The sequence below is a fragment of the Anomalospiza imberbis genome, chromosome 24, assembly GCF_031753505.1.
Source record: "Anomalospiza imberbis isolate Cuckoo-Finch-1a 21T00152 chromosome 24, ASM3175350v1, whole genome shotgun sequence".
Classification (NCBI taxonomy): domain Eukaryota; kingdom Metazoa; phylum Chordata; class Aves; order Passeriformes; family Viduidae; genus Anomalospiza; species Anomalospiza imberbis.
In genome coordinates, this window is record NC_089704.1 from 4,696,942 (window position 1) to 4,723,031 (window position 26,090).

The following is a 26,090-nucleotide window of genomic DNA, read 5'->3' on the forward strand; positions in this document are numbered from 1 at the left end:
AAAAAAAAAATCCCAGCAGTTTTCACTTACACCTTTGGGGTGACAACAGGGAACATTTTTTGCTTCAGGGGACACAGAAGTGCAAAGCTCAGGACACTGGGGGTTTTAGTGTAAAAACTTACATAAGTTTATTGAACTGATCCAAACCAATGACCTATTTTGGCCTGAATTCCACCACTAAAGTCTGCGAGCAAACCAAAGGCAAATTGTGGGAGCGGGAGGTATATCCCCTGGGAGAGAAACCAGAATAAAAAACCAGATGGACTTACAGTTCTTCTTCGAAATTACATATGGATGCAACATGAACAGGGAGCAAGAATAGATCTTCATGTTTAAATTATAGTTGGAGTTTCCAGGAACTGCAGAAAAGCAATCACAGAGGCAAAGGCCCGAGAGGGCTGAAGCCCCTCTAACGTTGCTCTGGGGAAGGCGTCTCTCTGCTGCCTAAAAAGTGCCACATCCAAACGAGGGAGGCACAGCTGCCAGGAATACATATTTTAGCCTCTGGGCTGCTTTAAGCACCTCGTTTGCATTCTCAAATCTTGCACACAAACAGAACCTACAGAATCTCACTGACAAGCGAGGAGGCAGAGCCGCCGCGGCGCCTCCGTTGGGTTCCAGACCCGAGGAGGAGCGGGCACAGGGGGAGCCTGTCCCCAGCAGCACGTCCTCCAAGCCACCACGGGTCACACCTGCCACCAGCATGCCTGCAGCTCTCAAAAAATAAGGTTACAAATCCCAGCCAGGGAGCAGAGGACAGCCAGCACCCTGTGCATATTCATAACAGCGAGCTGCCTGGAACATCTGGCCAAAAACACGGATATTGAACAGGAACATCTCCAAAAACACACAGCACAGCGTCGAACTCGGCACACGGAGCCGTGTGACACTTTGGTATACAGCTGTCACCCAAGTCCTCGTGGAGCAGGTGCTCTGCCCAGGCTGCCCGTGGCAGACTTTGATGCATGAACTAGCAGGAACAACACAACAAAAGCGCCCTCAGACAGAAGGACACACACGCCAGGGAAGCTTGCACATCTATTTTGTTTTCTCAGCGGATGTGACAGACCCAGGGACCTTTAGCTGAAGAGGGCACATGCTGGCAATGCCTGGACATGGCCCCAGCTGACATGGCAAAGGTTTCAATCAAACCTCCTTCCACATCTGCACCCAAACCTCCTCTCCCACTCAGAACCTTCTCCTCTCTCCTTGTGGCACACACACAAGACCCTTCCCCACAAGGTATTGTGATTTGGGGTATTTTGTCACATCCCTGTGTGCTCTTCGGTCCCACTTCCCACAGCTGATCATCTGCACACAAAAACTCTCTCTGGCTTTTGGGGGTGAGTCCTTCTCCTTGGGAAGCCAACCAAGACTTTTGGTTTCTACCCCACTATCTGCACACAAGGTGAATGAATGCCTTGAGAAAAACCTTCCCCTGGAGAAGTGGCAGGGCAGTGATTTCATACCCTGAATGGACCAGGGGAGGAGGTTTGGGTGTCAGCACCAAATCCCCAGCACCTGTTAACCTTCTGTGTTCTCTTTTTCCATCTTCCAGTTCCCACCAGGTCTGTCACAAATGAAAGCAGGATTTACTGCCAGTTCTGAGCTGGTGACAGCACCCATCCCTCCATGGACAGCCCAATTTTTAGTGGGCAAACAAACTTAAAAGCATGTACTTGGCCCTTCTTTATCATCCCATTCCACTTTTTAATGGCCTTTGTTTATTCCCTTCTCTGAAACCCAGACACTTAATTGTGCTGAGGAAGTTGGTCAAGAGTTACAGCATCTCACTAATAGCAGGTGCAATGCCATAAATACACCCACAGAGGCAATTACTGCTCTGGAGAATTGGGTCAGAGATACTTTTGCATTCCCATAGGTCGCTTGCCTCAGACTCTGCAGCCACTCAGGGAAAACCTACTTACACTGGAGGTCAAGGGCTGAAATAGGCTTCTAATATTAAACAACCATATCTTCATAAAACTTTGCTTTATAACAAAATATCTTATTAACCACAACTTTTCCTATTGGTAGGTATGTATATATCATACAGAAGTGTTGGCTTAAGGGTTCTGCTCTCAGGCAGCAAATTATTTTCCCTGCCCAAATGAAAATACATCTTCAGTAAAGCTCTAGCTTATAAAAGCATCATTTTATGTTATACTGCCACTATCTCCCTGCTGTTTAGTTTACAGGTACCACGGATCTATGGAAAATCTATGCTACCTATGGAAAATCTCACTCCCTTCCCTATCGCTCATCTCAACGGGGCCCCAAGAAATTGCTATTTTTGGCAGGGGGATGAGGCACTAATTAGTAACTTGTTTTAAATCCTCCCGTTTTAACCCTTGCTTTGGATAAGGAACTAATCCCCTCTGAACAATCCCCAAATCCTAAACCTGAAGACTATGAGATAATAATACTTCGTCCCCTCCCCAATGATCCCACCCCACAATCCAGGTAAAATGTGAAGAGAAATACACAACTCCAAGAATACCAAAGGAGCTCAGTGATGTGGGAAAAAGCATCCTGGGAAAGAAAGTGCACGTGGGGATAAAGGGAGCATTTCAAAATGAAGGTCAGGAGTTCATGTGTAACTAGAGCCCTCGCTGCACAGCTCCAAAAACTGCTGAGCAGCTACTTGTAACCAGGAAATTGGGAAAGTCTTGAACTTGGAGCGGGGAAGACACAGGAAAGCGAAACAAGAGAGAGAAAAAGGAAGGAGGGTTTCACTGACCAGGCAGGGGAATCTGCTCTGCAGTAGAAAACAGGGCCTACGTGAAGCAGCAGCACGCGATGCCTACGAGGGGCGCGTGGGGGAAGCCGAGAGAGAGAGGGTGAAACCTCTGAACACCCAACGTGAGTCCAGCTGCTTTGTTCCTCCACTTCCAGAGGCTGATCCGAGCCAACACATCCTCCGAGTTCGGACCCTACGCAGGGACCCCCGGCCAGGGGCCCCGGGGAAAGTGCTAGGTTTGAACTGGTGCAACAGCAACAAACAACAAACTTCAACTTGACTCTTCCTCTCTCCCAGGAGAGGAATTTTAGCCATTCCACTTGCAGCACCCACTGGTACAAGGTGAAGTGCACGGAGGATCTCTTCAGCATCAGGACGGACAACAGGGGAAGCTGCTCTTCAACCCCTTGTTGACCTGTTGTTCTAAAAGCCCTTCCAATGCAGCGCTCATCCACCACCTCCCAAAATTCACTTTCCAACACACCCTTTATCCCCACAGGCTGCAGGCACCGTGTGAAATGGGTACAGCAGCCAAAACCTCTTTTTTTCCCCCAAAATCAGGTGGATGTAGAGCGTGCACTTTGAAAAGAAAGTTTGTTTCTGGGAAGTTCTTTTTCTTTCCCCCATGTTGTGCACTCACAGAAAGCAAACCAGTGGAGTGAAGTGGATGCACTAAAGTACCTGAGCTCTGAATCAAGCAGAATACTGATGGAGATCTTTCCTGTGAACTCGAGCACAACAAAAGGTTGAGACAGCACCAAGCTGCAAGAAAATACTACAGCAAGCTCGAGCCACAGTTGGATAGCTAGGCCAAAGGGAGATCTGGTGGAGCAAAACACCAAAAAATTTAGGAAAAGAAAAAAACAGGTCAAATTCTGCACCGAGCTGTCTCCTCCCTTATGGACCCTGGCATTGTTTAGCTTGAACAACTGACCATTCATGCCAAATCACGAGTATACCGGAGCATCAAAGGAAACATCAAGGTATTGCCCACACTGAAACACACGTCCTGAAGTCAACTGTCACCTCAAGGTCACCTGCAGTGGATGGTGGGCATGGTTCTCAGATCAGGACACTTCCTCCGGGCTAAGAAATTACCTGCTACAGAAACACAACCAAACCTCAACCAACCAACCGAAATAAAAACCTTGCAAAAAACTCCTCAATGCATGTGTGTGGGTGTGTGGGGGCGTGTGGGTGTGGGCAAAAAGGCTATTTCATTCTGGGCTCCACGTAAATTTTATCCCCATCCCGGATGCCGTAGGAATGCAGCGCCCGCGAGCTGTATTTCATCTCCTCGGGACCAAAAGGAGCTTCCTGGTCCAAGTAGAAGAGCAGCATGTTGCTTGTTGACAGCTGCACCACAGTTTTTAAGTGCTTCTTCAGCTCTGCCACAGTCTGGTCGAGGCGGATGGACATCTCCTCCACCTTGTCCTGGAAGTGAACCTCCACCTTGGCGCTGCTCTGAGGCCGCAGATCCACCACTGCCAAGGGCTCCAGCTTCCCGTACTTGGTGACCAGCTCGTGATACCTGGAAAATTCAACAAGTCCAGAGTTATGGTACAGCCAGTGCACATCTCCCAGGTCTGAGTGTTCCCCACATGAGACAACATTGACCCTGACTCCAGCTGAAAGCCCCAGAAAGCCCAAGGACTCCAGTACTTTGTCCCACAGTCCCCAGGCTGCAGCGTGGCACTGACGTGAGCTCAGTGTCCCACTAGGGAGAAGTGTCTTGCTGAGGAAGGTGAAGTCACCACCAGCCTGAGATATTCAAGCTGAGTGGTCTCAAAACAGCTTCCAGACAACACAGTTTGGGATCCTACGGTTTCAGAAATCCCAGCCGTGGCTGCAGTGGGATTTGGAAGAAAGAGAGGACGCTGTGCTCACAACTCTACGCCTCCTGCTGCAGTGAAAACACTTCACTGAAGAGTGCCAGAAACAAGGCAGTGCTCACAGAAAGGACACGGCCTTCAGTTTAGATTCCCAGTATCTGTGGCCTCACGACTTAACTGATCATCAGACATTCCTGCTCTTTTCCAAAAGGCCAGCTAGGTCCCAAATGTCACACTCCACTGAGCACAGGATCATCAAGATCACCAAAACAAGGTGAGCTGCTGCACAGTCTGAGAGCTGATAACAAACAGGGCACTTCTTGCCAGCTGATCCTTCACACCTGTTCTAAAACAAGATGGGAGTTTTACTAGCAGAGGCACACACTCCACTTGTCACCTTGTCCTTGCAGCCAAGTTCTCTGAGTGCTCTTCCCAAGGTCCCTGCAATGGAAAGTCTGTGTCACCTCCGCCCCCCTGGTACCGCTCCCGTCGGGCCAGGCTGGATCTCCCTGCCTGGCTGGGAAAGAGGAGGAAAGGCAGCACAAAACACAATGGGGCTGGGATGACAAAGGCTGAGAGCTGCCGAGGACAGGTAACGTTTCAGAGCCCCGGCACAGAAAGGGCTTTGTGTTCCCGATGCCAGGCGGAGCTGAATGCGATGGGCGCGGTGTCACAGCCCCCGGAGCAGCGATGGGAGCTGGCAGGCTGCGTGACCCCAGGGAGTCCTGCTGGAGGCAGGAATGTTCCTGCAGAACAGCAGCCCCTCTGTGTGCTGGCCACTGAGGTAAGGGCCACAAGGCACTAGGATTTCCCCAGTCCCACGGACACCACCAGAGCATCCAAAGGTGGGAGGGTGCCCTGCTCTCACAGGCACCGGGGTGGTGGGAGCAGCCCCATTTATCTGGGAAAGCCATTAGTGCTGAGAGAAAACAACACTCCCCACGTTGAACCCACCCTCAGGCAGAGCAAATGCCAGCCAACGTGTCAGCACTGGGGAGGGCTTCTCTTTCTCTGGAAGGATTTGCCAACAGCAACATCCGATGGGAAAGAGGGAGAGAGGAACCCACCTCCTGCTGCTCCAACTCCTCAGCCCCCTTTGGGACATCCCTTTGACTCTCAGCATCTCTGCTGCTGCACACCAGCAACAACTTCTGGGCCAGCCACAATTACTGTCATGATTCATGCACTAAGTGAACCAGGCTGATGGTGGGGAGAGGATGAAGAGGGGGACAAATTTCAGACAAGCTGAGAGAGAGAACCACCATGAGGGAGCCATGATTATCCAAATATGTGCTGTAAATATGCAGTGGGTCAAGCAATGCTGTCTGAAATTGTCTTGTGTTGAGGAAGGGCAGAATGAGCTTTGCACCTTCCTCCTTTGTATGTGAGCTGCAAAGGAAGTGGGGAGTGTGAATGACTGGCTGCCCTCAAATCAATCAGGACCAAGGCAGACTGGTACATGGATGTTTTGGACCCCAATAATAGGAACCCTGGAGATTTTCTAATCACTCCTTGCAGCCTGGCAGACACTGAGGCTGCTGAAGACCTGAGCCTGGCTGAAAGTGTCTGTGATACTCTGCAGATAAACAGACAAGCAGAGGGCTCATTAAAACCCCCCAGACACGAGGACGTCACTCCACAAGACAGCCAATATTGGATTGTGCACCCGGCGCTCCCTGTAGCCACGACATCCACAGAGATAAATTGTTCCTTCCATTTCCCTGCCTGCCTGATCCCTTCCAGCTGCAGACAGCAATGCAGCAAGCAGGGGGGCTCTGGTGACAGAGCTTATCACAGGCTGCACCTTGCCAGTCTGGAGGGGGGCTGCTCCCACTGGGAAGTTTTCCCTGCTCAAGTTGTTCTCCCTCTGCTCGAGGCAGCACTGCAATGCAGATGTCAGACCCCAGGCACAACATGTGTGTCTTGATTAGTTTCTAATTGCAAACCACTTCTGGAGCCACCACACCAGATTTGGGAGCGAGGAAGGGGAAGCTTTAGCAACAAACAGACACAAAATCCCTCTGCAAGGAATGCCAGCTCTCCCTTCGGACAAGGGCTGCTGATTGTGGGTCCAGGAACTGAAACCCAGCACTGGGGACACTCTCAGCCATTTGCAGCCTCACTAGAAAAGAGTCTGCAGTGGCACCCAGCCCCTCCAGGACAGAACAACCCTCTCTGGTAGCTGCAGAAGTCTCTTGGAAATGCTGCACAGATGAAGGGATTTGGACAAAGAGGCCATTGACCATGAAAAAGGCAGTACCAGTGTTTAAAGGCTAAGAAATCTGAGGGGGAGGTAGTTTTCTAGCAGAAAGCTGGCATGTTGGTCGAAATTAGCCTGGTTTTCTAGGATGGGTGAGATGTCAGTAAACTTTTACATGAGATCCTACCTGCAAACCAATCCCAGTGGTGTGTGGTGATGTCTAACACACAGCCTGCTCCCAAAACCCATGTCCTAAGCATCCTGAGTGCCTAAAGCTGTACCCCACTGTGTCCTTCCCAGCAATATATGGATCACTGACATTCCGTCACCACCAAACACAAGAAATATGAAATGTTATGGAAATTAATCCCTTTTGGGAGCAGCACCATGAGCTTACAGTCCCAGTCTCCCCTTCCCCTTCCTCTCTCCTGCATCCTCTGTCCCTGCTGTTATCCCTTCCAATATTTCCTTCAATTTTTACGCTTCAAGGCCCTCTAAAATTATAAGTCAGGACTTGTCCTCAGAAAAAGGACCAGCTGTCTTGTCTCCCTGACTGCATGAGTGCCCTCTGCCTCTGAACTGACCCCAGCATGCTTTTAACAAATATTGTAATCACCGACCCTATTAATAGTCAGACAAAATGCCATGCCCTCATTTCCCATTCCAGCCTTCCCACCCCCTTACTGGATTGGAAAGTCACATATCCAGTGCTTTAGAAAAACAAGAGGCAATTCAGCTGAGAGTTAAGCAGAGGAAAACACTGAGCAGGTGCCATTTGCACCTCTGTCATCCATGCCAGGCCACACCTGTGACCTTCAGTGTGTCCCCACCTCTGTCTGTGCCCTCAGAGTCACACACACACTCCTGTCCTACCCCTTTTCTGTAAAAAAAAGGACAATAAAGCTTTGCTGTCCAAAAGCACGCGAGGGTTTAGGGCAGAGGGCAGGTAAAGGCAGTGGCCTGATGCTCCATGATCCCTCCTCAGTCCATTAAAAGCAGTAAGTGGATGCTGGCACAAAAAAAGATACAGACTGAACAGCATCTGTCCAAGTTCATTAGTTTACCAAGATGAACGGATCATTGGATGTACATTTTTGGCAAAGAAAACCCGTCAGACTTGTGATTTGCAGGCCTGAAAGTGAGGGGATAGCTTCCCATTGCCAGCCACATTCCACACACCAGATGGTCCAGAGGATTAGATGCCCTGGCCTGGCAGTGGAGAGCATGATGTGTCCTGGCTTTGGGCACTCCCAAACACAGGTGGATTATGAAGGGAGCTGTGGGAGAGGCCAGGAAACAATGAAGGTCATGAACTGAACAGTCCTGTTGTTTAATGGCACTTGACACAGGCACTTTTAAGACCAAATCTGACTCAGGAGTGACCCCACAAGTCATCAGACAACAAGAACACAACAATTTCAGCCCAAACAGACTGAAGGAGCCAAGGCTGGAGGAAGGTGAGGGATGTCATTTTCATGGAACAGCTGGCACATATTTCCCATCACCTGGCCAGTCAGCACCCTTCTGTCCCTGCTCTCCACTGCAGGACAGAGAATTCCTACCTGAAGGGGACCTCCTCCTCGGGGAACTCCATGTAATAGCGGATGAAGAAGCGCTCCGAGTCCTCCCGCTCGCCATCAGCCACGATGCTGCCGTTGAGCTTGGTGATGGATGGCAACCTGCAGGCACACACCAAGAGCCACAGTCAGCCAGGAGGGGAGCCCAGACAGGCTCACCAACAAGGCAGTCACATCCAAATGCCTCAGCTTTAACAGCATGAGAATTCCTGCCAGGAAGCTCAGGCCTCAATCCCTTTGAGAGAGCAGGAAAGTTCCATGTGATTTGTCAAGAACACCCAAAATCAGGCATTTTCATTTCACCACACATATGCACCACACGTGCACAGATTTGTAGGAGCCTCACAAAATCCCCTGAGAAACAGAGCAGTCAGATCTAACATTTTCACTTCTCTGACTTTTCCACAAAAGAAGCTCCAATCTTTTTGCGTTCACACAGAACTTCATCTCCTACCAACCTCTTCCTCTGATGAGCTGCTCCCACCCAACAAATCAGGCTCCAATCTTTCTGCATTCACACAGAACTTCATCTCTTGCCAGCCTCTTCCTCTGATTACCTGCTCCCACCCCTTCCTTGCCTTGTCATGTTTCTGCTGAGCAGAACAAACCAACAGACCTGGCTATTAGCAGCTTCCTGCGTTCCTCGGTGGTGTAAGACTGCAGCAGAGGAATTCCCAGCAATTTCACTTCCTCAAGCTTCGGGAAAGAATTTAACTTGTCAATGTCTTCCCAGCAATGCAGACCTGCTCAGGAGGAAAGGTTTGTGTTAACAAACACAGAAAACACATCATGGATCCAAGACAATCGGACACAGGCGAAGAACATATGTGACAGGAAAGTGTCACTGCTGCTCCTTTGAGAAGTTGGCTTTTTGCTCACAATGTGCTGCTGAAAAAAAAAAAAATCAACATTTGCTTACAAGACAGAGGAGCTGAAATTCTCTTGTGCTGTTTCCAAGTGTATAAGGATGCTCTCCATGGCTTTTTTATGGACCACTCAGCCTTTGGCCTCACTGCTGGGGACTGACCAGCATCAGTGATGTTGTGTCTATAAAGGGATGCTGCCTTCAGAGTGTTAAAGCCACCAGCACTTCTTTCATTCCAGGCATCACTAAACGGCCATAAAATGGCTTTACCTCACATACACAACCACCTTGGGTCCCATTTCTGCTCACAACCCAATGGTGAAACAGTCCCAGAAGCCATCCAGCCATTTAATGAAAAAGGTTTTAACTCGTTTTCAGCCCCCTCAAGACCTGACATTTGGGATAACAAAGCAAGCAGGGAGGGCAAAATAAAACAAAGCTGAGGATTGAGCACAGCAGAGCCGTGATTCTGTGGTGAGATCAACACAACTCATCTTGGAGTCCTCGCCTGCCAGAACTTCAGAGTGCAGCAGCTTTCTCTAAAACCCCCAAAAAGTTTTAACAAGCTCCTTGGGATTCCTATTTGACTTTCAGCTCCCAAAACATCAAAATGCAACACAGAGCCCAGAGTTCTTAAGCACCTGGCATCAAAACTGCAAAACTACTTACCAGAGGAGCACTTGTTCCTCGGTGAGACAGTGCTTTCAAATGCAGCTTAACAGGCTTTTCCTCCTCTAGTTAAGCTTTTATTACAGGGATTCCTTGATGCTTACATTGTAGGGCATGTTAATAAAGTCCCTACTACCTGCCTGACACTTCAGCAGCACTTGCACAGCATATAAAGCTGTAAAGAACAAAAGCTGCTGGTGCATGAAGCACTCCTGCAGATGAGTTTCTGGTGTATGTGTCATACACAAACACATCACAGCCCCCACGAGCTGCCCTGCAGCTCCTTCTCTCCCAGCACAGGGTGCTCTTCCCAATATTCCAACTGCTCATTCTCTTTCTGGAGCGTTGGCTGAAAATTTTCTGGGGCTGGAGTGTAAAAGCAGCAGCCAGCATCACTTGTGAGGCTGTAATGACTGAGCACAGATTCTGCTGGGGATACTTGATCCATGCTGCATACCTGCCCATGGCCTCATTTTACCCAAGATAAAACAGGGAAAAAAGGGAAAATGGGATTCTTTCATCCCCTCCACTGCCAGACATTTATTTATCCTTCCCCAGCCAGGAGGTACCTGAGGCAGGATGGGAAACAGAGGGAAACTACCAACATAAAAAACCTTTCCTGCTCATTTTTGATTAACTGGTCCACACTGCTCTGACTCATCTTTTGATATGACTGACTACCCAAAGCAGCAGGAAAATCCCACAGATAGGCAAGTTCACTGCTTGTCATCTCTACAGAGGAGAGACTCTGATCAAACAACAAAACCCATCCCAGCTTCCAGGCTCTCACCTGACTTGTGCAAGTTGATGGATCTTAGGTTGGGGAAGAGCCTTGCCAGGGAATCTTCTGACTCTTCAATGGTGGTGAGGTTGTTGTTAGCCAGGATAAGTGTGTCCAGTGATGGAAACATAATTCCCAACTTTCGAATTTCAGTCCAGTCTTGAAGATTATTGTCAGTTATGTGGAGTAGCTTGAGAGACTGACAGCAAACTGGAGAACAAGACACTGTTTCATAGTCGTTAAGGCACAGGAAGAGTTCCTCCAAGCTGCACAGGGCAGAAGGGATCATGTCATCAATTTTATGTCATTTTAACACAATTTTCTGTAACAGCTCTGAGAACCTCGGTGCAGAGAAGGCCTTTGAGCACTCCACACAGAGTGTTTCAATTACATCGCTGCTCCCATCCATACTTTCAGAGATTAAAAAAACCTTTTAAGTGTTCCCTGACTCTCTCCAAGTATTGTGTAACAGATTGGTTGGGGTTGTCTTCTGCTTCTGTGCCCAACAAGCCACCAACCCAGCTCCAACAGTGACTGGGACCTGCTCCCAGTGCTCTCAGCTTAATTTAAAATGGGGTTTTGATACAACACTGATGATGATTTTTTCCCCCACATCACTGCCAAAGATTCCCATTAAAAAGAAGAGATTCCAATAAAGAAAGAACACATCCCATTAAAGAAACAACTGGTCCCACTAAGTTTTCAGACAACTCTCACAACCCCAGAGAAGTGTAAGTTGGCCATGCAGGACATTCTGTTGTCATCATCTCTGCTTACAAAGCCACACAAAGAGGGATCTGTCATCCAAAGGAAGCCACTGAGGACACCCATGGGAGCAGAATGCCAAGGTGGCCCGTGACTAAACCACAGAAATCAACACCTTAGCACAGAAAAGCAGGATGAAGTATTCCTTGACAAGTGGCCAGACCCTCAGAGGTACCTCCCATTTCACAGGTATGCCCTGCACCATTCACTGCACAGTGACTCAGAGGGAAGTGTGACCCTCCTACATTTTTGGGGTCATTATCCATCTCTGGTATTTAGGTTTGGAGGAGGAGAAGGCCTGGGCTTTGCAGCACCACCCAAGTTTGGTTTTTAGGACAATGTGAGGCACTCACCTGGAGTTCCCAAACTCCCGAAGGAAAACATCCCTTCTTCTCTACTGATGTTTGCATCCTCACAACCCCCTCACCCCTCACCACATGAGCCCATAACCCAGCCTTGACCTGAGTGCAGTAAAGCCCCAGATTGCCAGGCTTACTCTGGTAATTCCTGCAGGATGGTGTGCACTGTTTCCCAGGAAGCTTTGCTGTTGTTGAGCACAAGTTTGCGGACGCCAGCGAAAGACCCAGCGCAACTTCTCTCTAAAACGGACAAACTGAGAGGGTTGGAACTCAGGTTTAGAAACTCCAAGTGGGGGACGTTGGACACAATTTTACTGACCTAAGTGGGGAGGTAAGAAAAAAAAAATAGAGAGAAAGAAATGTGTATCAGGCAGTAATCAGACCTCTGGCAATAATATTCCACCTCCTAAAAGGGGCCCTGTGGAATCATCACAAAGCAATGATATGGGGAAAAACAAAGGGATATCTGCCTGTAATTCATACTCCAGCCATTCCTGATCTAGATGGATTGGTTAATTGCTCATTCTCCTCAAGAGTTCATTTAATTACATTCTAGGAGCAGCTTGATAAGAGAAAGGCAGTCCCTTGAGAGAGGTCATAAATCCACCTCAACCCCAAGGCTGAGCAGCTGCACGTTCCAGGGAGCCCTCACTCACAGGGGGCCTTGGCCACTTCTCCTGCCTCCATGGCCAACACTGAGCACTTGTGCAGCTTCCCACTGCTCCCCACAGAGCTCAGCCAATCTCCAATTCCCTCCTTGACTGGGGAACTGAGTGGGAAGCAGCTTCCAACACCAGCGGACATCAATGCAGAAAACAATTGTGAGTCAGAGAACAGCTGGCTGGAGAGCTCCACTGCACAAAGCTTTGGGATGGGCAGAGATGGGCAGACCATGGCACAGGGAGGTCAAGAAATGGCCCAGCTGTTGGCAAAGGGGGATTGTCTCATCGACTCAAGCGTGTAACGAGTCTGCCTCGCTCCACGCCTCCTCTCAGGTCATGTCATGGTTTAGGAGCTGCATCTCAGGAATTAAGTAGGCAAATTGGATGACATCAGTCCACCAAAAACATAGGATTTAGGAAAAAAAAATGGCTTATGATGGATGACTGGAAGAAGGGTATTTTTTTTCAGTATTATACTATAATAAGGAAAGGAGGCATTAAAGTTCTTCTTAGTGGGTATAAAAAGCTGTTGTATAAGGAACAGTGATGATGCTCCTCCTGCCTGCTGAGAACAGGGCAGGCAGAAATTGGCTGAAATTGCAGCACAGGAGACTTAAATTACACAGTTTGGCCTATGAAGTTATTAGCTAAGCATGGGAACAGGCTACCTAGGGATCTGGAAACCCCAGCACGGGCGGGTTTTAGGGGTGGGGAGATATTTATCTGGTGTGGATGGGCTGTGAAAACTTAATCCTGTCTCAGAGGAAGGGGCCAGCACACACAGAAGCCTTTCAGTTCCAGGGCAGCCTGCAGAGACTGAACACAGAGCAGGGTGTGAGATGTGCAGCTTGTGAGTGACCAGTGTATGACCAGATATGAGCTCAGCCCCACCGAGCTGGGAGACTGCAAACACTGCATTCCCTCCCTGCTTAAAGACATGACAATCTGATGGCACAAAAGCCCATGATAGCCTGGTTTTTTCCATATATTTCCAACAATAAACACTAACATAAAAGGACAGCATAATCCAGTGAGGAAGTTAATGACACTTGAATGGATTGAGATTGTTTCGCTCCTGTTACATTGCATTTATTGAGCATTATTTCACCCAAGCACTTCAAAGGATTTTACAATAGCATTCAGCATTAATTAATGAAGCTGCAGAAGTACTCTTTGTGGTAAATATTATTAAATCTGTTCTGCAGATAAGGCAACAAATGTGGAGAGGGAATAAATACCTTGCCTACCATCACAGTGGCAAAGCTGGGAATCAACTGCCAGTCTGTTAAAAACTAAACTGCTCGTTAACTTCTTGTGTTACAAATGCCAGTTTCAGCGCTTTGCATGATGAAATAAAATAAAAATACAGATTTTTCCACCCACGGGCCAAGACTGTAAGTCATAAGGTACAGGAGTGAAGTGCCACACTGGATTAATTTCATCACATGTATTGCTCAGTTGCTGTCAAAGTAAATAAACATCACCTTCAGAGATGAGAAAGAAGCCACAGAAATGGAACTCTCATCGATGCAATGCATTTGCAGTCAGTAACAGCTGTGAAAGGTACCCAGTGAGGTGCCCATCACCATTTTACCTCGTGCCAGTCTTCCAGTTTGTTGTCAGAGAGGTCGAGCTCAAAGACGTGGGCGCAGAAGGCGGCGATCTCGTTCTCGTCCCCGGCACAGGTGATGCCACAGCTGTTGAGCACCAGCACACTGGGCAGGTTCAGGCGGTCTGGCACAGGGAAAAAGAGAAGCTGCCTCTGCTCAGCACTGCCTTGGAGTTACAGAACCCAGCCCCAAACGTGGATGTTGCAGCCAGCAAGAGAAATGCACCAGTAATGTCAGAATTTACACCGATTTCAGGTTAAACATGGATTTTGTAACTGACACCGTCCTGAAGCCTTGGTTGTAAACATGAAGTACCACTCCTATCAGTGCTCTTCAGTTCTTCCGTGTATTTCTGTGTATTTCAGGCCTGTCCTTTGTCATTTATGGCCTGTCTCCTATCAGTGCTTGCCACAACTTCTGCTCTTCCCCAGGCAGCTGCTGCTGCAGATAGCACACAGGACTAGTGGGGTGCCAGCTGCACGGTCAGACTCCCTTATCCTCTTGCCCTGAGCACACTTGGGCCTAGTAACAGCCAGGAGGTATTTAAACATTTCTTAGGAGGTATTTAAACATTTCCTTTCTGAGCTTTCCCTTCCCAAGCTTTGGTGTAGAGCATTCAGTATTCATTCAAAAACTCAGGTCACTGCTCTGCCTTTCCACTTCTGTTGTGGTTTTGCTCCAGCCCCTCCTCAGACAGGTAAATGTATTCAAAGCTACAACTAAGGACTTGGACCTCAATCACAGCCTGCTGTGCTAAGGCTAAACCATGACAAAAAGCTGGGGGTTTGTAAGAGGAAACAATTTCCTCAACAAGAAATCCACGCTGAGGCAAGGCAAGCCATCAGTCCTACACTCCTTCATGTACAACATGGCTTTCCCACCTCTCTGGAGCAGGAAAATCCATTAAAATCTAACCACAAGCTCTTTCCTAAATGGGTGGCCCCTTTTCTCCTGAACACTTGACAGCTGCACAACTACAAAGGGATTCTAGCAGCAAACAATTACCTGGAGTCATCTGGGTTTCCAAGATTTCTGGCTCAGAAGTGTTTGGTTTCTTTAAAGGATAGTGTGGCACTTTGGGAATTACTAATGCAGTGTTTGTAAGTCATGTCTCAGTCATGTTTGAAGTTGTGGCCTCTTTTCAGCTCAGGTGAGCAGGAGAGAGGTAAATTTACCTGCAGACAGGGCACTGACTGAACATTCCATCAGGCCATTTTCTGTTCTTGTTCATTTTGCATCCTCAGCTGAACTCAGGCCCTTTTTTCTCCTCTGTCAAACCCAGTTATTGGAAACTTCATCCAGCTGATTTCCATGGCTATTCTCCCCTTTGGGGCTGGTTATGACACGAATTGACCTGATGGAAGTTTGGATTACTCCTACAGATCATGATGGGCAGGATGTGTGACACAAAGAAAGGGCAGCTCTGATGGGATCCATGTGAATCTCAGACCCACCCGTACAAACCAAGAATTAAATGCCAACGTCAGAGCGTGAGGGAAGACTAAAAGGTGTCACATGGATCTAACTCAGAGGAGATGGTGACACGGATTCTGCAGTCTGGGAGGCTCAAGGACATCCACGAGCAGCACAGAGCTTCAGACACACATCTGGCTAAATTCCCTCAAGGCAGCAAGATCAGGAGCACAGGAGAGGGGAATTCTCCACTGGGTCACAAAGCATTTGGTGCCTTGAGAAGACAAAACACACTGCAAGTTCAACTGAGGCACTTGTCACAAAAGCAGAGATTCAACAACTCATCCCTCTGCCTGAAATATGTCCCCTCCTGTGTACACTGAGCTCCTGTCCCTACAGGCTTCAAAGCAAGCTGGTGGCATGGGAGCCAGCCTCAAATTTAGATATTTTATGTATTTTTAAGCCACCTCTACCAAAACACCTGCTGCTGCAGCCAATAATAAAATAGAATCAGTGGCCTGAAGGAAAGCTCCAAGTACTGCTGCACCCTCAAAACACAGACTGCACAGGGCCTTAGGTCCATCTTCCACTCACCTGGTGATCTTGAAGGTCCCTTCCAACCCAAATTATTCTATTCTATTCTATTCTATTCTATTCTGCTGATTCTGGGATGCTGTAGAGAAATTTGGATTTTTACAGCAACCAGTCCAGTCACTTTCTACCTTTGTCGGATTCCAGCCTCTCAACTCTCCAGTAAAACACCACGTTGTGATGGATCTTTTTCTGGGCAATTCAAGGTGATTCCTCTTTCAGCTGATTCCTCCCAGCACCTCCCAGGTGCTCAGAAAGATCAGAATTTACCTTTCATAGGTGAGCCCTGTGGAGTTGCTGGGACGTGCACCCCCATGCCAGGCCCACGGCGGTAGGGGAAGTTCTCAGGGCTGTATTTCTCACACAGAACTTGCATGAAACTCCTTCCACTGGGCTGGTCCATGCTCCCTTCTTGGACTTCTGGTTAAAGAAGAGAAAAATAGAGCATATGAGCAGTCAGCAAGTTATATTCACTTCTAATAGTGGTGCTTGAGGACACAGGGAAAGCAAGCAGATGGGTCACAGGTTTTATTTCTGAGCTCCAGACCATCGACGGGTCCTATTTCAAACTCAAGATTCAAGTAAAACATTACTTGCAGAGAACCCAAAGCCAGAGGGTTTGGTGCTGTACAGACACAGCATTACAGGCCAAGTTCAAGACCTCCTTACCCCACGTGCTCCTCCAGGACAATTCCAGGCTGCAAAAGGTGACTTCTGCACTTGTCACTTCTGGACGTGTCACTTCTGGACTTGTCACTTCTGGACTTGTCACTTCTGGACTTGTCACTTCTGCCCCTCCCACGAGGACCGTGAGAAATCCACAGCTATTCTCAAACACATTTCCAGGGCAGCCAGGAGGGGAAGGAGCAAAGAGCTGTTTGTGAGCAGGAGATTGCTCCAACAGCTGTTTGCCAACTTCCCCTTTCTGCTGTGTCACCAAACACCGTTTGGCCACGCCGAAAGGCAATTTCTGCCAGCTCCATTCTGCAGCTGCCTAATGTATCTGGGAGATAATAACTGTGCCCTTCATATCTGGGCATGGCACAGAACAGCACAGGAAGGAGGCCTTGCCCCATCACAGGCAGCTGAGCTGCCTGGAGAGATACTGACAGCCAGCTGGGAGTGGTTTTGGCAGCAGGACCCCTCCATGGCCGGGGCTCTGCCCTGCCCAGGTGGGACTCAGCCTCTCTCTCTGCCCTGTTTTCCTGTGCATGCTCTGAACCTGGCATTTGATGTGTTTGTAGCACAGGAGCAGAGCTTGGTTCATGAATGAAGAGACTGTTGTTTCCAGAGGTCTCCTGGTCCTGCTACCCATCATGGGCACAGCATCACAATCCTGAACGTGCAGGAACCAGTGCAGGTTTCCTACAGTGCACAATTAGTCATAGGGCAGCTTTTCCACTAATTACTGCAAAATTACATTTTTAAACCACAGACTAGGGCCACACATCCATTGCAAACCATGTTGCTAATCTTGAATTAAAGTTTCTGCCCGTTTCTTTCCCTTAGACTTGTTACAGACAAGAATATATAGAGCTAGATATAAAATTCTAAACAGAAGTGATTTCACTTAGGCTCCCTTTGCTGAGAATCACCTGCTTAACAAGTTCCACTTCGCTTCTTCATGACCAGACTACCTAAAACCCACCAACCAAAAGGATTTGAGTACAATAAGCAGAATTGACTGAAGCATGTTAGCATTTTTATATTATATATAAAGATTAGGGACTTACAGGATTAGTCTTTAAAAAAACCCAAAACCCACCATTTTCATCTCTCAACAGCTTGGTTGATTCATAGCTCAAACGTGACTCATGTCACTACTCTATCTAGAATCAAAAAATAAATCCTCAAACTGGAGTTTGATAGGAACAAGGCATTCAGTTTTAGGCTAAACCATGTGAACAGTGTGCACTGAGAGCCAAGGCTTTAGGCTGAAAGGCCTCGTTCCAGAGTGGTTTGGGAGCTCAGCACCATCCACAGACAGACAGGGCTTTCCAAACACACATTCAGACCTCCTGGTCTGCAAAAATTCTGGAACTCCCATGTGCATAAAGCCCTCTGTCCTTCACGTGGCTTTTCCATCTGCTCCATCCCTCTTTATCTGCTGAACAAACATCAGCTGGAAATTCCACAGGAGAAACTCACCTTAGAGGCAAAAAAATGGTGTTTTCAGCTCCAGTGTGAGAGCAGTCCAGAACTGAGAAGAAAAACTACTGACATTTACATCCAACAGCTTTGAATCCCCAACATTTTCTTCCTCAAGCTCTACTTTTGGACACCGTGAGACGACAAAAGAGCCATGGAGTGGGCAGTCACCTTTCCCACCTCCCCTCCCATGGGATTCCACATGCCCTGTAATCATCTGGGCTTCTCTGAATCCCTGCAATTGCCTGGCAGCAAGGAGCAGCAGGATGTGCAGAGGGAATGACAGGTTTCAAGGGAATGCTGTCAGCACAAGGGCAGGACAGGGTGACCTGCAAGGTGCACGTTTCTGAGTGTGGCCCTGCTGACAGCTCGAGGAACAATTCCGGGCTCAAAATAACTCTGGGTTTTCTAAATGACAGCACAGAGTGCAAACGAGGCACTTGGGCTTTGAGAGGTGGCAACAAATAGCCTTTGTTGTTAGGTTTCAGTGCTCTGCTGCAGGGCTGTGGCCCCAGTGAGGAAGGACAGAGAACCCCAGAATGCTTTGGGTTGGAAGGGAGCTTAAAAATAATTTAATTCAAACCCCTCATTCCAACACCTTCCAGCACCATCCCAGGGTGCTCCAAGCCTCATCCAGCCTGGCCTTGGACACTCCCAGGGATCCAGGGGCAGCCACAGCTTCTGTGGGCCCCCTGTGCCCACCCTCCCAGGGAGGAATTTCACCTCAGTATCCAGTCTGAAGCCACTCTCTGACACTTTGAAGCCATTCTCCCTTGCCCTGTCACTCCAGGCTCTTGGAAATAGTCCCTCTCCATCTGTCTCCCTGCAAGTACTGGAAGGTCACAATGAGGTCACCCCAAAGCTTCTCCTCTCCAGGTGAACAATCCCAACTCTGCCAGCCTTTCCTCCCAGCGGAGCTGTTCCATCCCTCTGATCCCCTGGACTGCCCCCAACAGCTCCACATCTTCCTGTGCTGGGATTCCCAAGCTGGAAGCAGCACTGGGAAGTGTCTGGAAAGAGGGGCACGACCCTGACTTGAGACTGATCCCAGAGAAGGCCAGCATCTGCCATGCCCTGCTTCTCCTCAGGCTGGGCTCACAGCAGCTTTTTAAACAAAGCACGGGGCATTTCCTTCAAGGCCATGGTGGAGAAAACCTTGCCTGATGCCAGGCTTATGACAGAGTCACATCACTGCTGCACATCCCGTGGCAAACTGACCCTGTGAAGGGCTCAGGGCTTCCCAGGTGTCACAGCCCACATCACACAGCCCACCTCCCTCACCAGCTCTGCTGTGTGCCACCCTGCCAGCCCCACTCTGCTCCCTCCTCTCCTCTTGGGTTGCTTTCAGCAGCAACCCCAAGCTGAAATACAGCTGCTGCAGCTGAAGGGTGAAAAGAGAGCACTGAAAACAGCACAGAGAATATTTCCAGCTGATGGGTGAAAAGAGAGCACTGACAACAGCACAGAGAATATTTCCAGCTGATGGGTGAAAAGAGAGCACTGACAACAGCATGGAAAATATTTCCATCCCCTGTGCTGCGAGCCTTCCAGGAGAAGAAGAGACCCTTCAGGAGAATGACATCGTTAATGGCACGCTAATGAAATTCCAGTGCCACTCAAATGCCTTCGGGGCACAACCTGAACAGTCACACACCAAACACATCCGGACATGTTTGTACACACGGAAAACAAAGCCTAAGGAAGGGATGAACGGCACAAACATCCGTCTGCAAGGAGCTGCAACATCGTTCTCCCGAGACATGATTCAGGGAAATTATTTTTGAGATGATCTCGAGAGGCAGAGCAGTGAATCACGGAATGGTTTGGGTTGGAAGGGGACCTCGAAGATGGTCTAGTTCCACCCCTCCTTGCCGTGGGCAGGGAGATCCCAGCAGGATTTCTCAGGAGCTGTAGCAGGGCAGGGAGCCTGACCCGCTGGGCCACCAGGACAAGCCACCCCAGCAGGTGAAACTTTGTCACGGGCCCACCAAAGCCAGCACGCTGCTGGCTCCCTCACGCCAGCACTGCGCTGAGGAGCCCAGAGACACACCGGGACCGTCCCTCGGGCCGCCGCCGGCCCGGCTCTGCCCCGGGCCCACCGCAGCAGCGATGATTCCCTGCTGGGAACCCCTGTCCGTGCGGAGCCAGCGCGGCCCTGCTGCTGGGCCCGGGGCAGGACGAGCCCGCAGCTGCCCCGTGCCAGCTCCCGAGCCCCCGAGGCCGCTCCCCGCCCCTCACGCGGCCTGTCCCCGCCGCTGTCGCTGTCCCCTCGCACGGCCTCGGGCTGGCCCCGGCTGACAGCGGCCTCCGCGCCGGCGGGGCCGGTGCCGGGCGGGGCCGGGGCGGGCCGGGCGGTGCCGAGCGGTGCCGGCGGCCCCGCTGTCCGCTGTCCCCGCTGTCCCCGCTGTCCGCTGTCCCCTGTCCCCCGTCCCCCGCCCCGCTCACCCAGGCCCGCCGGCCGCGTCCCGCATCGACCCGGAAGCAGCTCCAAACATCACGTGACCCCCGCCGCGCGGTCACGTGGCGGGGCGCGCCCCCCGTTGCCCCGGAGACGGCGACGCCGATGACGTCATGCTGGTCCCCAAGGAGGGAATCCTCGGGACGCGACGGGAAGAGCGATGGCAGCGCACCAGGGAGGGCGTCCCGACCCTCCGCTCGGCCCGGGAGGCGCCTCGGGAGTGCCGTGGCCGGCTCCGGGCTCCGCGGCACGGGAGGGACAGCGACATCCCGGAGCGGGGCCGGGGAGGGTGGCCGAGGGGAAGGGACGGGAGCATCTCCCTGACAGGGAATTGGGGCTGAGAAGGGACCGCACCCCTGCCTGGCAGTGCCCGCAGGGAGGGCTCCGAGCAGCGCCTGGGCTCTGCTCCGGGGTCCCAGCAATGGCACAAGGGGAATGGGCGGGGACGGAGCCCAGAAAGTTCCACCCGGACGGGAGGAAGAACTTCATCGTTCCGTGTGCACGCCCTGACCGGGCTGCCCAGAGAGGGTGTGGAGCCGCCCTCGCTGGTGAGATTCCCAAACCACCTGGGCACAGCGCTGTGCCTTGGGATGGCCTGCTGGAGCAGGGGCAGCGGGTGACCCACGGAGGTCTCTTTGCCCCGGCCCACTCTGTGATCCTGTGGTGCCACGCGGAGACGATGCCGAGATCCCTGCAGTGCCAGCGTCCAGCTCTGGGCACAGGAGTTGCCTCAGGGTGGCATTCCTTTGCCCCCCCAGGGTCCTGCTGGAGCTGGATCTAGTTCAGAGGAAATGGTGACACAGATTCTGCAGTCTGGGAGGCTCAAGGACAAAATCACCTAAAACCCGCCAAGCCACAAGCATTGCACATCCAGGATGTAAAATGTCAGCAGCACTGCCTGCGTTGGCTCCCTTTGCTGGCAGTGCCCACCTGCCCCTCACCAGTTCACCCACTTCTCTCCTGTTTTCTCAGTGCTGGCACCTCCTTTTCTGCAGTGCCTGGTCAAGGACAGAATTGGAGAGCCCCAGCTTGATTTGGGCTGGAAGGGACCTTAAAGCTCATCCCATTCCACCCCTCTGGATGGGCAGGGACGCCTTCCTCCAGCCCAGGTTGCTCCAAGCCTGACCTGGATGACAAATCATGCTGAGAGTGAGGACAAACCCACCCAGCCTGGTCCCCCACCTCCATCCTCCACGGTAGGAACCAGGAACTGCCTGAAACACGGCCTGTCCCGCCTGGCAAAGGCAGGGCAGCTGGAGGAGAGCTGCATTGGTCACGGCTGGGTGGCTGCAGTGCATCTCCCCAGGCTGTAACATCACGGGACAGCTCTATCCTGTTACCCGGCTCCTCCGAGGCTGCAGGGCACAATGGCACCGTTGTGGGTGCACAGGAAAACAGGAGGGGCTCAGCCCCAGCCCAGGGGCTGGCTTAACCCCTGCCCTGCCAGGAATTCCCTGCCTCTCTCTGGACAGACACCGAGGTTCGCAGCCACACAGAGGAGGCAGTCCTGGGATCCCCAGAGCTGAACCCAGGGCTCCTCACCAAAAATCTCCCTCCCAAGAAGCAAAGTGAGACCATTGCCAGAGCTGGAGCCATCAGCACATCACATTAACCCCAGCTCCAAACTTAAAAGCTGTAATGGGCTTAGTCATAGAATTTAATGAGCTAATCAGAGGTGCCCAAACCTATTACCACAAGTAAAACACAGCTGCACTGTCTGCCATGCCCTGCTTCTCCTCAGGCTGGGCTCACAGCAGCTTTTTAAACAAAGCACGGGGCATTTCCTTCAAGGCCATGGTGGAGAGAACCTTGCCTGATGCCAGGCTTATGACAGAGTCACATCACTGCTGCACATCCCGTGGCAAACTGACCCTGTGAAGGGCTCAGGGCTTCCCAGGTGTCACAGCCCACATCACACAGACCACATCCCTCACCAGCTCTGCTGTGTGCCACCCTGCCAGCCCCACTCTCCTCCCTCCTCTCCTCCTGGGTTGCTTTCAGCAGCAACCCCAAGCTGAAATACATTTCATGGGCCTGTTTGCCCTTTAACAGACGGAAATCCACTTGGGTGTTCTTCCTTTTTACCCTGTTGACACAACATGGGGTTTATTCTGTTCCTGGGCAGGCCAGCACAGCCGAACATTTCCTTGCTATCTCTCCCTAAAAAGCCTTCTCTCCCCGTGCTCTGAACGGCTCATTTGGTCCTTTCAATACATTCTGGGGAGAGCTTTGTCTGCACTTGCTTTTCCTTCCCCCTCTGCTTCTCGGATCTGTTTCAGCGAGATAAAGAATTCCATTGCATTCAGAGGCCACACTCTTTCCCTAACAATCCTCGTGGTTTCTTTTTGCACAGCTCACCTGTGCTATTTAGTTGCTAGAAGGCAGATGGAGCATACCTTAGCTGGTAACTGGCACCACAATTTGATTCGAAACACATTTCAGGGGCTGCTTTCTATAATTACAGATGGACTGGATAGAGCAGATGTCTGTGTTAACCTCCACTGGGTCAGTGCTGCAAGTGTGAGAAAGTGGCCGCTGTACCCCTGGCTGACTTCAGAGCCCATTTCCACGGAGCCCGGACAGGTCAGGGAATTGTTAACACAATATAATCTTCCCCCTCCGGGGACCAGTTTGAATTCAGCCCAAGCTAACCCAGATCCTGACTGCTTATCACGTTGGCTGTCTCATTGTTCGGGTTGGATGGGCCTCCATCTCCTCTGCCCTGGCACACAAGTATCCTTTTGCCCAAGCTTTTACCAGCCCTGGCCCCTCCCTGGCAGGCTCCCCTCTTTCCCACAGCCACTTCCCCAGGGTTAAACAGGCCATGGGAACTGGGAGAACTGGGATCAGCACATCCTTCCTCCTGCCTGGCTGTGCAGGGGATACCAGCAGTGATACCTCACACCCACACTCACCCCACTGACATGTGTGAGGTGACAGAGCCACCAAATCCCAGTTATTTTCATATTTTTAGAGCTGGACCTGATTAAACTCAGCGAGCAAAACATCCTTAATTTCTGAAAATAATCCTGTCCCAAGCCTTCCCTCTAATGCACCACAAATTAATGTCACCCACAGCTGTCACTGGGGGCACTTACCAGGGTCTGAGTTGCACAAACAGAGGCCAGAAGGGAATCTCATCCTGAATAAAAGCCACAAACTCCCCTAATTTCACTGCCATGGGCAAAAAAATCCCTCCTGTGTATTCCTGAAAATTTACCTGACATGGAGAATCAAACCCAGTCTGTGAAAAATCAAACAGCTAATTACTCACTGTGCTAATGAAAAGAAAAAAACAGGCTTTATTCTAGTTAGAGTGAGGCATCTAAACCCAATTAATTCCCAGCTCACACTAATAATCTAATAATGTTCAAAAGGCCTCGCTGCACACGGAGCAGAAGTGTCACTGTCACACTCGGGGACACGGGGACACCGAGGTCACAGAATTTCCCCAGGTCACACACAGAGATAATGGCAGCAGCAGAGGAAGGAGCACCTTTTACACCGTGCTGCTTATCAGAATACTTCTCCCTATATTAAAAACAGCAGAGCTTTTAGGGGAGGGACGGGGAGAGGATTTAAACCGTGCAATTTTCTATTTCTTTTCTGTAGCTCTTTGATCCTTTCACTTTTGGGTCTAGCAAATGCAACTTTCTTCATCCTTGGAGATTAGTCTTCAATTCCTCATAGAGGCTTCAATTTTCTCACAAATCTCTCTTCCTTTCACTTAATTTAAACATTTATGGCCAATTCCATGATTTAATAATGAGAAATAAAATTGGAGATTTACTAAGTGTGGAGAGAAGGCCTTTCATTCCATCTGGGGATTAAGAAGGGAGTTAAAGGTGTCAGCCCTGCTAGCCTGACCTGAGCTCCAGGAGAGCCCAATCCTGACGGATGCTGAGCATTCCCTGCTCCCACCCCATCCAGGGAATGCTGAGCACACTGCAGATTTGGCCCCTAAAGACTCAAGCAAGCCCATAAATCCACAGCAGAGCTGTTTCATAGATATTTTGCTAATAACTTTAGAGCCTGACTTCATTTAGCACCAGTGGCAGCTGATCAAGTCCAAGCTGCTCCTCGCTACACCATTAATTTAAGGTAACTGTTCACTGGGATCTTTGGTTCTGCACAAATGCTCCCCAAATCACTTCTTCAGCCTCTGTCAATTATCCAAGACTAATGCACCTTGAAGTTACCTTTTAGAGCAAACATTTCTCTGTGGCCATAACTCTCAAATATTATCAGTGGCCCAAAGATGGGGACAATGCAGCTTTCGGCTTCGGAAATTGAGGCTGCGCGTTCAAACGGAGAAATCGGAAATAAATCAGCGCCGGCGGAGCCTCAAGATCTATTGCATTTTCATAATTTGGCAATTGCTAGGCATGCTCAGAGGACCAAATGGACCTTGAGCTTTTTATGCAGTTGATTTCATTTTCTGGATGACTACAATTAGATAAAGGCAGCTTTCTCAGGTACTGCTGCAATGGCACCGCTGCAAATGGATTCTGGCAAATCAAATCTCCCCCACTCGGGGCCACACTGGCTCAGCTGGCTGCTGTCACCCTCTCCAGCACTGTGGGGACCCTTCTGGGCACTCAGTGCAGGATGCAGCTGCCCTGCTGTGCTTGGGAGACCCCCAAACTCAGGTGTGATCTGATCTGCCAGCTCTGTCCTCTCCTGTGATCCCTCAGCATGGCATCCTCACATTTGGAAGTGCCACGGCACAGCCAGGCGCTCGCTGACCCAGCCTGGGCACGGATCAGGCTCAGAGCCCTTCTCCAGCCAGCTCTGGATCTGTCCCTGCCGTGGCACCCACCTGTTCCAGACCACAATTTCCATCCTGTTCACTCAGACAAAAAGGGCTCCAGCAGACACAAATGAGCCCAGACATGGAAAAGGCTGAGCCTCCCTCTGCCAAATGTCCTGGATTCGTAGCTCTGATGAGGCAGAGAGGTGCCACTGCTGTCTGATTTTGGAATGGGGCTTTGGCTGGGAGAACAGGACAGAACAGAGCTAGAAGCTGTCTCTTCCCATCTTCTGTGTGTAACAACTCCATTACAGGTCTGGATCCCACTTGGAGAACGATGCTGGCTGCGTCTGTGGGCTGCCAGAATTCATAATAATTAACCATTAATGTTGGCAAACACTTGGCAAATCTCCACCCGCTCTTAGAGCCCTCTGCAAACAGGAACAGATTAAACCTTGCCAGTGCTACACATTAATCCAAAGATTTCCCTCCACTTCTATTCTCTGACAGGGTATTTAGCAAACAGGCTGAGATTGGGAAATATTCAGGTCACCCCTGTTTTACAGAGTGGTGGCAAAAGTGACATTTCCAAACCCCCAGTAAGCACTGCTGGTCCATCAAGAGTGAAAGTTTGTGGCCTGCAGCCCTGCCCCATCCTTCCTCTGCCTGC

General features: G+C 50.2%; 1 protein-coding gene across 2 annotated transcripts; it reads right to left on the bottom strand.

Moving 5' to 3' along the window:
- Positions 1-103: 103 nt before the first annotated feature.
- On the bottom strand, positions 104-20,679 carry TBCEL (tubulin folding cofactor E like). 2 transcript variants are annotated; one of them, XM_068172210.1, is made up of 8 exons: positions 20,658-20,679; positions 16,335-16,484; positions 14,045-14,184; positions 11,926-12,107; positions 10,674-10,930; positions 8,966-9,092; positions 8,335-8,451; positions 104-4,271 (listed from the first exon to the last, which is right to left on the bottom strand). In XM_068172210.1, the coding sequence occupies exons 2-8, from the start codon at positions 16,465-16,467 to the stop codon at positions 3,953-3,955; spliced, it is 1,275 nt and encodes a 424-aa protein (XP_068028311.1). In that variant the 5' UTR covers positions 16,468-16,484; positions 20,658-20,679; the 3' UTR covers positions 104-3,952. The 2 variants fall into 2 exon arrangements, with proteins under 2 accessions (XP_068028311.1, XP_068028310.1); XM_068172209.1 differs by lacking the exon at positions 20,658-20,679 and adding an exon at positions 16,734-16,755.
- Positions 20,680-26,090: the final 5,411 nt, after the last annotated feature.

Coding starts and splice junctions, on each gene's coding strand:
- TBCEL (XM_068172210.1), bottom strand. CDS start 16,467: ATGGACCAGCCCAGTGGAAGGAGTTTCATGCAAGTTCTGTGTGAGAAA. Junction 12,108..14,044: donor AACTGGAAGACTGGCACGAG/GTAAAATGGTGA, acceptor CTCCCCACTTAG/GTCAGTAAAATTGTGTCCAA. Junction 10,931..11,925: donor ATCCTGCAGGAATTACCAGA/GTAAGCCTGGCA, acceptor TGCCCTGTGCAG/CTTGGAGGAACTCTTCCTGT.